Source organism: Capra hircus, chromosome 5 (assembly GCF_001704415.2).
Source record: "Capra hircus breed San Clemente chromosome 5, ASM170441v1, whole genome shotgun sequence".
Taxonomy (NCBI): Eukaryota; Metazoa; Chordata; class Mammalia; order Artiodactyla; family Bovidae; genus Capra; species Capra hircus.
In genome coordinates, this window is record NC_030812.1 from 111,252,919 (window position 1) to 111,265,136 (window position 12,218).

At 41.8% G+C, this 12,218-nt stretch overlaps 1 protein-coding gene across 2 annotated transcripts in view; it reads left to right on the forward strand.

Annotated features, from left to right (window-relative positions):
• EP300 (E1A binding protein p300) overlaps positions 1 to 12,218 on the forward strand; it is a 66,102-nt gene that overhangs the window by 39,239 nt on the left and 14,645 nt on the right. For both annotated transcript variants that reach the window (XM_018048811.1, XM_018048812.1), the window contains 9 exons: positions 238 to 347; positions 1,781 to 1,918; positions 2,684 to 3,121; positions 4,704 to 4,883; positions 5,086 to 5,230; positions 7,072 to 7,190; positions 8,768 to 9,007; positions 9,426 to 9,514; positions 11,319 to 11,399. In XM_018048811.1, the coding sequence (XP_017904300.1) occupies positions 238 to 347; positions 1,781 to 1,918; positions 2,684 to 3,121; positions 4,704 to 4,883; positions 5,086 to 5,230; positions 7,072 to 7,190; positions 8,768 to 9,007; positions 9,426 to 9,514; positions 11,319 to 11,399 (1,540 nt within the window). The remainder of the gene's footprint in view (positions 1 to 237; positions 348 to 1,780; positions 1,919 to 2,683; positions 3,122 to 4,703; positions 4,884 to 5,085; positions 5,231 to 7,071; positions 7,191 to 8,767; positions 9,008 to 9,425; positions 9,515 to 11,318; positions 11,400 to 12,218) is intronic.

The following is a 12,218-nucleotide window of genomic DNA, read 5'->3' on the forward strand; positions in this document are numbered from 1 at the left end:
ATCAAGCATTCATTTAAAAACAACTAGCCAAAATGAGATTTATTCCATCCAAATTTGGTTGAGACCATACATTAATTAACAATGCCTTTCTGTAACTGTTGGGAATGAAACAGAGATTCTTTCACAGTTGGAAGCAGGTTCCTTTAGTTGTCCTGATAAAATGACATAGAATTGTAAAGAGCTCTCTTATTCTCCAGTCACATGGTGTTCAGATTTCGTATTTTGTACTGATTACAGGTTTGAATCAATTTGGCCAGATGAATATGCCTCAGCCGCCTATCGGACCCCGGCAAACCTCTCCTCTTCAGCACCATGTACAGTTAGCTCAAACTGGAACACTTAACCCGGTAAGTCTGACTTCTGGGTCATCTTTTTGGCCTTTACTTGACCTTTTTAAAGTTCCTTTTCTCTGAGACAACAAATTCTAACACTTGCTTAAACAGCTGACTATATTCAATTAGTCCTTAATGCTTTTGTTTTTGGGTTTTTTTGTTTTGCGTAGAATTTTGTTGTATTTAGCCCTTAACACAGACCTGATTAAATGATTAAAACTAAACCATATACCACAATTAGGCAGTGAATACTAAAGTCCTTAATTTTCACTTATCTCTTTTTACCTATATTTGTTGTTTTTAGAAATTTATCCTATAGAAATAATTCCTGAGATGCTGAAAGGATATAATTTGAAGAAAATTCATATTAAGGGTGGTATATTATATAATGTGTTTTAGAAAATGGCCATAGCCTGAATGTACATTAAGGGATTCATTATGGTTAAATTATGGTACATCTGTAAATTGGAATGCTTCATAAGTGGTAATTTCAGAACTTATATGATAGCATGAAAGCTGTTTACAGCTTTAATTGGGAAAAGCATGTGTCTAAAGTATATAGGATCCTGTACAGTTAAGAACTCTCTGGATTATAATTTATATAAAATAAACACTAAAAGAAAGATTTGCTTCCAAATACTGTTCATATCTAGTCACAGTACTAGAAAGCTTGGAACAGCACCCAGCCAGCACTGCCTAGAGTCTCACTCAGTGTTGAGTAGTCTGCACACTTTGGCAGAGTCCTCTCTCTTCCGTAATGCCTATCTTCCCCAAACACAGAGCCTGCCCAGGGAGGAAGCTGTCAAGGGTGGTGGAGAGGCAGTTGTCTGGTTCTCAAGTGGAGAAGAGGGACTCTGAGCATCTCATTGTTCCTTACGCAAATTCTAAACCTGTCATCCACCTTTCCATGTTGGCCCCCAGCCCTTACCCTACCTCCCAGAGTTAGTACTGTCAGTCATTGGGCCTTTTTGGAGTTGTCTCGCCTCTGAGCTGCTGTGTTTAATGAGGGGTTTTATTTTTCATTTTAATCTATGAGACAAATGCCTTTCTTAGATTATGAAGTTTTGGGCCTTTGGTATCCATAATTACTCACTATGGAGTCTTACAGCTTGTGCTTTAATAATACCTACATAAGCAAAAACCTCATGAAACTGATTTGCTCTTCTCACTTATAAAACAGGCGGTGTATAAAGACAGTTACCTCTGTACCCTGGTCTAGATGCGTGTGTGTAACTTCCTTAGAGCGGGCTTTAGGTTAAGTAGTGAGGCTGTTCTCTGTTACCTTGGCATGAGTGTCTGCTGACCTCATGCCACTTTCTTCTTTTTCTTCTCCACCCTCCCATAGCAGGGCCCGGGCAATTAATTGGTGGTTCCAGCCTTAGCAGAATAACTAAAATGAAGCAACTTGGTGCTCTGTGTTTTGTTTTGTTTTGTGTGTGTGTGTACAGCCTATGGGCTACGGGCCTCGCATGCAGCAGCCTTCCAGCCAGAGCCAGTTTCTTCCTCAGACTCAATTCTCAACACAGGGAATGAATGTAACAAATATGCCTTTGGCTCCGTCTGGCGGTCAAGCACCAGTGTCTCAAGTATGTCTCACAGATGGTTGTTCTAAATTTGTGCAATTCTTAAAGCTTCTCTTGATGTAGGTTTTTACAGAGAAGGGCAGCAAAATTAAGCTTTTAATTAAAATAGTTATAGACATAGTATTCTGAACATGAAGTGATGACTGTGTGATGCAGCAGTGGTATTCCTTGTTAATAAGTAAGAAAAAAGTGATTGTGGTTTATTTGCTCAGTTGTGTCCAATTCTTTGTGACCCCATGGACTATATCCCACCAGGTTTCTCTGTCTGGGATTTTCCAGGCAAGAATACTGGAGTGGGTTGCCATCACCTTATCCAGGGGATCTTTCCCACCCAGGGACTGAACCTGGGTCTCCTGGATTGCAGGTGGATTCTTGACCAACTGAGCCACCAGGGAAGCCCAAGTAAAAAAGAGATTAGATTTTAAAGAAAACCATTTTAGCCAGTTTTTAAAACAGTGAAATCTTTAAAAATGATATCTTACTGAGCGCTATGAAGCAGAAGAGGGAACTTTGGCTGAAGAGAGCATTGGACGGCTAGAAAACAAACAGGTTCACCTGTCCCGTGCCCCCACAGCCCCTGAGAGATCCACTTAACTGAGTACTGTACTGGTTGGATTTCCCAAAGACAGGCCCTCAGTAATAGGGTTTTTGACACATTTTGAAATGGAAGCATTCATTGTTGATTTCTGTTAAATGTATATAGCCTGCCTATGTAAATACTTTGATTCTGTTCTGAATTGCATCTTGTTATGTTTTTCCTTTTAACAGGCACAGATGTCCAGTTCTTCCTGTCCTGTGAACTCTCCTATAATGCCTCCCGGGTCTCAAGGGAGCCACATTCACTGTCCCCCTCTCCCTCAACCAGCTCTGCATCAGAACTCACCCTCCCCCGTACCTAGTCGCACCCCCACCCCTCACCACACTCCCCCTAGCATAGGGGCTCAGCAGCCACCAGCAACAGCAATCCCAGCCCCTGTTCCTACGCCTCCAGCCATGCCACCTGGCCCACAGTCCCAGGTTCTCCATCCGCCTCCAAGACAGACGCCTACGCCGCCACCAACGCAGCTTCCTCCCCAAGTGCAGCCTTCGCTTCCTGCTGCTCCCTCAGTCGACCAGGCGCAGCAGCAGCCTCTGTCCCAGCAAAGCACAGCAGCCTCTGTGCCCACCCCGACCGCACCCCTGCTGCCTCCGCAGCCGGCAACTCCAGTAAGCAGAGTCTGGGCTTTCGGCAGAACCATGTCAGTCGTACTGTAGTTTTATACTACTTCAGTGCGGTTTCTTTTTTCTTTTCGTGGGAGGTGGGTGGGGGTGGTGAGCTTGCAGGACCTTAGTACCCTGAGCAGGCGTCCACCCTGGCCCCATGGCAGTGAGAGCGCTGAGTCCTATCACTGACCTCGGGGGAACGTCCCTGTGCCATGCCTGTTCTCTGCCATTCTTCTCTCACTGTCACCTCCTCAGGCTGGAACCTCTTATGTTTACGGACTTTTGCTGTCACACCTCGCGTAGAAGGACCTCAAAGATTTTCTTTAGATCTTACGTTGACTGCGGTCACGTTGTATTCAGAGGCTTAAAAGCATGTAAAGGGAGAAGAGCGACCAGACGTTTAATACTACATGTGAATTTTACAGATACTTAAAGAATCTTTTCAAACAGCCTGAACTGCTGTTCTCGAGCAAATGAACAAAATCATTGATTTATGAATGTCTATGGTCCTAGCCAAAGTTAGAAAACTCATGAGAAGGTGTTTCATAAGGGCCTGAAACCCTCCTTGCGAAAGATTTGTTACCTGTGTAGCAGAGATCCAGATGTCCACCAGTTACATCCTTATTAGCAGAACTCTGCGTGCCACTGTTGAAACTTCCTACATGATCACTGATAGTTCTCTGTCCTGTTGGCAAACTGAGAAGTGCTGGGAGTCATTGCTCCTTCTTAATACATTGTTCATGTGTGACTGGTTCATCTTAGCCTCTGATACGTAAGAAAAGGTAGGATGCAAAAAGGCATCTGTATCCTACATAGGATAGATTCTGAAAATACTGACTTCCCATTAAGAAGTATGTTATTGGAAGACTTAGGAAGAATGGAGGTTGTTAGTTATCCATTAGAATGTGATGACTCAAAACAGCTGCTCATTGTGGGAATTTATTATAGTCTCCCAACTTGTATATATGAAACTTTTCCTAAGGAGAAGTTAAAACTAAAAGATTGCCCATCAGTCCTTCTTATTTTCTTTCCATTTTTCTGTAAACATGAGCTCCTCTGAGGCAGCCCTTTCTGAAGCCTCCCTCCCAGGTGCTGTCCCAGAATGTTACTGGAGAAACAGTTGCTGACTCTTGTGTCTACAACAAGCCGGCCGATATTTGTTAGTCCTCAGTCTCCTTTTCTTAAGCAAAATTTACTTTGGGGGGCCAACTAGGCAGAGTAAGTGAAAGCACCATGCGTGCACATGCGTGCTAGATCACTGCAGCCGTGTCTGACTCTTCTGCGACCCTATGGACAGTAGCCCACCAGGCTCCCCTGTCCACAGGGATTCTCCAGGCGAGAATACTGGAGTGGGTTGCTCTGCGCTCCTCCTCTAGGGTATCTTCCCGACCCAGGGATCGAATATGTTTCCTGCATCTCCTGCATTGCAGGCGAGTGTTTTACTAGCCCCAAAACACCATAAATGGGTGTAATGACACTAGCTTAGAAATAGGTGGTTATTCTGCCATCTTGTCATATAGCCTAAATTCTGGTTTTGTAATAGACGGACTTTTTTTTTTTCTCTGTCCCGCCCTTTTCTACCCAGCTTTCCCAGCCAGCTGTCAGCATCGAAGGGCAGGTATCAAACCCTCCATCTACTAGTAGCACGGAAGTGAATTCTCAGACCATTCCTGAGAAGCAGCCTTCACAGGAAGTAAAAATGGAGCCTAAAATGGAAGTGGAGGCACCAGAACCAGCAGATACTCAGCCGGAGGATATTCCAGAGGTGAGAGGAGGGCAGTTACTGCCTTTTGGGGTTAGGAACATGTTATAGGAAAGGACTCTGATAATTAGGTCTCATTTTTCTGATTTCCATATGAGAAAGGGTCTAGCGCTTCATCCACAGGGGAGAGTAAATAAGATAATGATGGTACTGCTGCTCAGTTACATGTCTTTGGAATACCAAAAATTCCCACCATGCCTTCTAGCCTAAAGCAGAAGACTGTAAAGTAGAACCTACAGAAAGCGAAGAGCGAGGCACTGAATTAAAAACTGAGACGAAAGAGGAAGAAGACCAGCCAAGTACTTCAGCGACCCAGTCATCTCCAGCCCCGGGACAGTCGAAGAAGAAGAGTAAGTTTCTTAGGCTCTGGGTTCATGGAGGCAGAGGGAAAACTAAAGACTTGAGTAGAGTGAGATTGGGCTTCTTGGGCCTTGGAATTGAACTTTCATGTGATTTCATTAAGCCTGGTGCCCTGGGCCTGGTCTTCATTATTACTAATGTTGGAGAAGGAGTTTTCTTTCCTTTAAGTGTATTTGTTTCCAGCAGTCACTGGGTGGGAAACAACTTCTCAGAATTCTTTCAGAGGACAAAAATTATTAAATAATACTCTGGATCAAAATGCAGGAAATAACAGCAGTAATAATATTCTTTGTTTTCTTTGTTAACTGCTGTGCACCGGGCACTGTACCACAAGCTGCCTTGTCTCATCTGAGAACCTCACAGCCCCTCTGTGAGGTCCCTGAGCCCTGTTTCACAGGCAGGAAAACTGAGGCTCAGCAAGGTCCAGTAACTTAACCCAGCTCACTTAGTCCAGGCAGGCTGAACCATGCTACTGAATGGTTATGAGGCAAGCAAGCAAGCATGCTTAAGCAGAGAGTGTTTAACAGGTCCCACGGAAGTTAATTTACTAGCTAGTTTAGGACTAGAACTTCTTATGGCTCTAGTGACCCCTTCAGTGTCACAGGTAGTAGGACCTACCTTAGAGGGGATCTGCTAGCTCCTGAGATGATATCTATGAAAGTGTTCCATGAATACAATGTACCTTAAAATGATGGGGCTAAAAAGTTACTTGAAAATAAGCTTGTTGGGACTTCTTGGTGGTCTACTGTCAGGACCCCATGCTTCTACTGCAGGAGAGGTGGGGTTCGATCCCTTGTGGGGAACTAAGATCCTGCTAAAAAATAAATAAAAACAAACTTTTATATATGGATATGTGATTTTGATGTAGGCTGCAACACACCCAGTCTTACTATTAGGAATTTATATTTAAAACAGCTAATCTCACAAATTTGCTCAAATTCTGTTTATTTTGAACACAGCAAAATATTAATATGAGACAGGCTTCTCCCATCTATTTGTTTGAATTTTTCATGGCAGCACCCACCATGTGGTGAAAAAAATACTCAAGGTACTGACAGATATACCATCTTGAAGATGAAATTAATTTGTAAATAGAAGAAATAAGCCTCTGCTCAGAGTGATGGACCCTGAATGGCCAGCTTCTTAAACGGAGCGTAATTCCATTTGGCACACACCAGGAAATCTTCCTGACTTTTGGGAAACATACTGAGAACACATTTGAGCATAATTTGATAACTGAGTACATCGTTCTGGTGATAACAATTTAGTTTTTTTTTTTTTAGAATTAAAACTAACATTTGCCATTGAAACAGTAAATATGTCTACTGCTAAAGCTCTAAAACATCAAACGTTTAAACGAAGGACTCTTGGCCTTCAGTGGTTCTGATTCCTTTGGTGATAAGACAATACCAGGTCTAATTTCTGACTTGTTATACGCTGATATTGTGAAGAGGGGGCTGACTTGTTATACGCTGATATTGTGAAGAGGGGGCTGCTTTCTCTTCTTGCTTGACAGCATCCCCTGCCCATCGTATCGTTTGGAACATGCTGACAAAAGTCTTTTCATAAATTTTTGGAGCACTTAGGATTCTCTTGCTGCTTGGTCAAGGCTAAGTGGGTTTCTGACTAAGAAATTTAACTAAATCATGAAGGGTATTTAAAGATGCCTAGACAGGTTGTTTTAAAGGATCTGTCTGAACCAGAAAATAGAAACACCCGTAGTGATCTTTCATGGGGACCACGTAAGGAATTTAGTGTTTTCTGATATAGTTTCAACTTTTTCCCCTCTTTCTCTTAATTGGTAACTAATTTCTAATATACTCTTCTTCAGTTTTCAAACCTGAAGAGTTACGGCAGGCACTAATGCCAACATTGGAGGCACTTTACCGACAGGATCCGGAATCCCTTCCCTTTCGTCAGCCTGTGGACCCTCAGCTTCTAGGAATCCCTGTAAGTATGTGGGTGGTACTTCTTATTTCTCTTACAATTTGTTAACAGCTTTTTAAAGATAGAATTCACATATTATACAAACCACCCATTTAAGTGTACAATTTAATGGGTTTTTGTATTAACAGAATTGTGCAACTATCACCACAGTCAGTTTTGGATCATTTTTCATCATCCCAAAAAAGAAACTGTGTCCATAAGCAGTCACTTCCATTTCTGCCCACAGGCCCCCTACTCCCAACCAGCTGTTGGTCTGCCTTCAGTCTGTTCTGGACGTTTCATCAAATGGAGACTTGTAGTATGTGGTTCTTTGTGACAGGGTTCTTTTCATTTAACGTAATGTTTTCAGAATTTGTCCATATTGTGGCACCAATCAGTACTTCATTCTTTCTTATGACCCACCGTTATTTGTATGGATATACATACATTCTCTTTACCCACTCATTAGTCAGTAGTTATTTGGGTTTTTTATACTTTTTGGCTGTTGAAGATAGCATGCCTATAAATGTTTATGTACAAATTTGTGTGTGTGTCTTTTTATTTCTCTTGGGTATATATCTAAAAATGGGTTTGCTGGCTCATATGCTTTATTTTTATCAGTTGAGCAGCAGTAGTTTCATGATAGAAAAGATAGACCCAAATTAGCTTCATCTGCTTTTAAAGTTGCCTTTATACACCAAACTACTGGCAAGTTTCATTTGAGGATTTTAAGTGGTGTTGGATAAGGCATCGGAGTGCTTCGAGGGGTAAAGATCTGTTGGAGTCTTGTTGGTTTTTTCCCCTCTGTTTTTATAGATGGTCTTCATTTCATCTGTAGGCCCCATCTAGTACTAAAATGCTAAGGGTCTTTGACTTCTTGGTCTTTAAGTTGATCACACACATACTATAATAAAGTGTCTGAAATCGCTCCTATAGACCATTAGCTTGCTACTAGAAAGTCTGGGATTGAAGGCAAAAGGAGAACAGGGTGACTGAAGATGGGATGGTTAGATAGCATCACTGACTCAATGGATATGAGTTTGAGCAAAACTCCAGGAGATAGTGAAGGACAGAAGAGCCTGGCGTGCTGCAATCCATGGGGTCGCAAAGAGTCAGATACAACCGAGCAGCTGAACAATAACCAGAAAGTCGAGAATAGTTGTTGTTCTCTCTGCCCCTGTGTGCTTAATATGTCTATAGACTGATGATTTAAGGAAGTGTTGGGGGACTTCCCTGGTGGTCCAGTGACTTAAGAATCAACCTTGAGTGCAGGGGATTTGGGTTCAGTCCCTGGCTGGGGAACTAAAATCCCACATGCTGTGGCGCAACCAGGCCTGAGTGCTCCAGAGCCCACACGATACAACTCGGGAGCCTGTGTGCCGCGAGGAGAGCTCCCGCATGCCACAGCTAAGACCCGATGCAGCCAAATAGACAAACATATACTTTAAATAATAAAGATGTGATGGGCATCAGTCATTTATTTGGACATTCAGACACGTCAAAGATTCAGTGTTACCTAGAAAATTTTAAATGGTTATGCTGTGGACCTTGAATATACTGAGATTTTCGGTAATGTTGTTTGGTGTCACTTGTCCTTCTAGGATTACTTTGATATTGTGAAGAGCCCTATGGATCTTTCTACCATCAAGAGGAAGTTAGACACTGGACAGTATCAGGAGCCCTGGCAGTATGTGGATGACATTTGGCTCATGTTCAACAATGCTTGGTTATATAATCGGAAAACATCACGGGTGTACAAATACTGCTCCAAGCTGTCTGAGGTCTTTGAACAAGAAATTGACCCTGTCATGCAAAGCCTTGGATACTGTTGTGGCAGAAAGGTAGGAAATTTTTGCACAGATAAGAATTACAGTGAAAACTTGACCAGTTTGAATCCTTGGATCATCAGGTTTTTAAGTTCATCTTGAATTAGGAACTTGGTCGTGTTTGCCTGTGGGGCACTGTGGCTGGCATGTGCTAGTTTCCCTGTGCGTGCCAATTCACACTGGGCTGCTCCTGCCCTCTTCAGTTCTTTGGCAACTGGTGGAGAAATAACATCTATTAAGCTTACCTCAGAGTGGTGGAATAATACAGCAGTAAACTAGAGTAGTTTTAGTTTGGTGAACTGTCTTGGAAACTGAAATTGCCCATCGTGAGAGACATAATGAGGACTAAGGCTTAAGTTCTCTTTCTGATTTGCCAGTGTAAATATTTTAGCTTGCCCTTCAAACCATATTCATTGAATGGTTTCTCTTGCAGTTGGAGTTCTCTCCACAGACACTCTGTTGCTATGGCAAACAGTTATGCACAATCCCTCGTGATGCCACTTACTACAGTTATCAGAACAGGTAAGCTCGACCTGTGTGGACCAAGGTCACAGTGTCCGCGTGTCCAGGGAGTGCATGCGGATGGACCAGCACACATACAGTCATGGTTCGTGTGTGGCTTGCTTGAAAACAGCTGTATAGCACAAGTCCTGGTCTTAGCATTCTGCCTTTGCGAAATTGCATGATTTTCTAGTAGAAAGGAGCCTTAGGTCAATTGTCTGTGCCTGTATTTTTATAAGGCAGGAACCCAAGGCATGAAGAAGTCAAGCAGCTTTATGAGTTGGTAGCATACATGGGATTATGTCCCAGGCCCCACATTCTTTTCCCACTGTATTTTTATAGCTTACCACAGCCTCTGGCTAAACAGAAAATTGTCAAACTAATTGGTCTATCTTTCCATGAAATTCCCAAAACTACCCAGAAAACTTTTAACCATAAATTTGTTAGCCAGCTGTATCTTTTAAGAAATAATTCCCTTTTTGTGTGCAATGGATTCCTCAGTTTTTCTTGGAGCATATAAAGTCAGCAGATCCCAGGGTACTTGTTTTTTTCTCTGTTAAGTACATCAAAAGGAACACCTCCAAAAACAGCTCAGTACTGGACTGTTCCTTACAGGATGCACATGACAGTGGATGGTTATGTTTTTAGTAGGTTAGATACTTCTGCCTTCTTTTCTCCTGCTAAAGGACGGACCGTGATCATACAGAATGCATTCATTAATCATGATTTGTCTCTTATTTTGTGAAATCAGTCAGCAGTATGCCTGGCATAGGGTGCTGAGTTGGGGCTCTAAGACAGTGTAAGAGCATGGCTGGACAGTCAGTACTTTGATAAAGCAGCCCCATGGTGGTGGCTTTTTGCTGAACTTGTGCACTACAGCTGTATTTCTGGCTTTGAAAAAGTCACTTAAACTTTTTGTTTTATTTACAAAAAGTTAGGTGCATTCTCCTAATGCTTTGTAGTTGTAAGAATCCACAGTTTTTTACTCATGAAAACCTAGGGAAAAATGGGTCTCAAGTTATTAGCACCTTGTGTTCAAAAAAAGCAAGTGACAGCTGGCATGCTATAGTCTCATGCTATAATCTTGGCATTTATGTACCGTTTTTGGATTTTAAACACCAGTGTACAGCGCTTGCAGTCTTTGTACCAAGGAGTATGTAATCGCGTGTCTGCACATACCACTGCCTTTCATTTATCTCTCAAACTAGGTGGCTACAATCAGTATTTAACTGCTTGTGCAGACTTTTTATTGTACATTGTGGTTTCCTTGGGATCAAAGAGAAATTGGTGTTTTTTGTTTTTTTCAGACCAAAATTGTTTCTAGATGATTATTTCCTAGTACTATGTTCGTTGTGGATTTTTGACTATCCTATCTTTGATTATTTGCATCAAGTAGCATTAACTACTCAAATGAAAGGGTATAGGTCTGTGTGAGACTTATTTGCTGTAATCATTTGCTACTTGTGATCCCATTGAGAGATTTAATGCTAATCTGTGCTTTGCCTTGGCTTTCTGCTTTGTGTTGTCTTGTCTTGCTTTTACGTTTTTTGTTGCCCTGCAATCCCTCATTTCTTCGTTTGTTTTGTGTTTTTTTTTTTCTCCCTCATGCTTGTCGTTGTCTGCACTTGGCTTTGATTGCAAAAACCAAAACCCAAACTGTGGTGCCCATAAATCTGCATCATTGAATGTCCTTGTCGCCGTTGATGACCTGCTCTCTGCTCCCGTCCCCCTCCTTGGCCTGCTGTGATTGGTGGCTTCGTTGCTTGGCTTGGGCTGTGTTGTGTGAACGGAACAGTTCACCCCAGTATGGCCTTCTTGCCGACAGGTATCATTTCTGTGAGAAGTGTTTCAATGAAATCCAAGGGGAGAGCGTTTCTTTGGGGGATGACCCTTCCCAACCTCAAACGTAAGTAACTATTATTTTAGAAAGTACTCTCTTTTCAGTTTGTTGTCAGGATCGTGCTCTAAGTGGTCTTAGATTTTGTTGTCCAGGATGGTATAGCCACAGGTAGCTATTTAAATACAAATTAAAATAAATAAGATTTAAAATTTCTAATTTCAGTTGCTCAGTAGACATTTATGGCTCGTGACTGCCATTTTGGTCAGCATAGATGGAGAACATTTTGATCATAGCAGAAGTTCTCTCGGTACTGATTTAGGGGGGTACAACAGTACTGGATGGTCATAGATTCCTTCTATAAGGAAATAGCTTCTCCCAAAAAGTGAAAGTGTGGAGTGCAAGGTAACTTCATCATTAATTGTTTTGAGTTTGAGGAGAATTGAACAAATAACCACCATACAGCCTTCTCATAGAAGTTAACAATACCAAAATCCTTAGACTCATGTGTATCATAATATCATTAGGGATTTAGGAGGTTGTGAGAATGAATTATTATAAAGAGACTTGGTTGGACTTCTGCAATCCACAAGCTCTTGTGGTTCGGTAAATGCCAAGAAAATTTTTTAAACATTGCCTAAACTGCCTCTAATCTCTATAAGATTCAAGCTGTCAAATTTTAATTCTTTTAGGAAGAAAGAACTATTTGGTATCCTTTAAATATTCTTCGGCTTCTCTTCCGATTTAACCTACAATAAACAAACAGTTCAGAACATTTCCCATAGCAATTCAGAATTGTTATGTTACTAGTAAAAACAGGGCTTCTGAGAAAAACTTGGTGTCTTCAAATTGGATTCTGAAGTTGTCCTTTTCCTTCAGTCACCACTG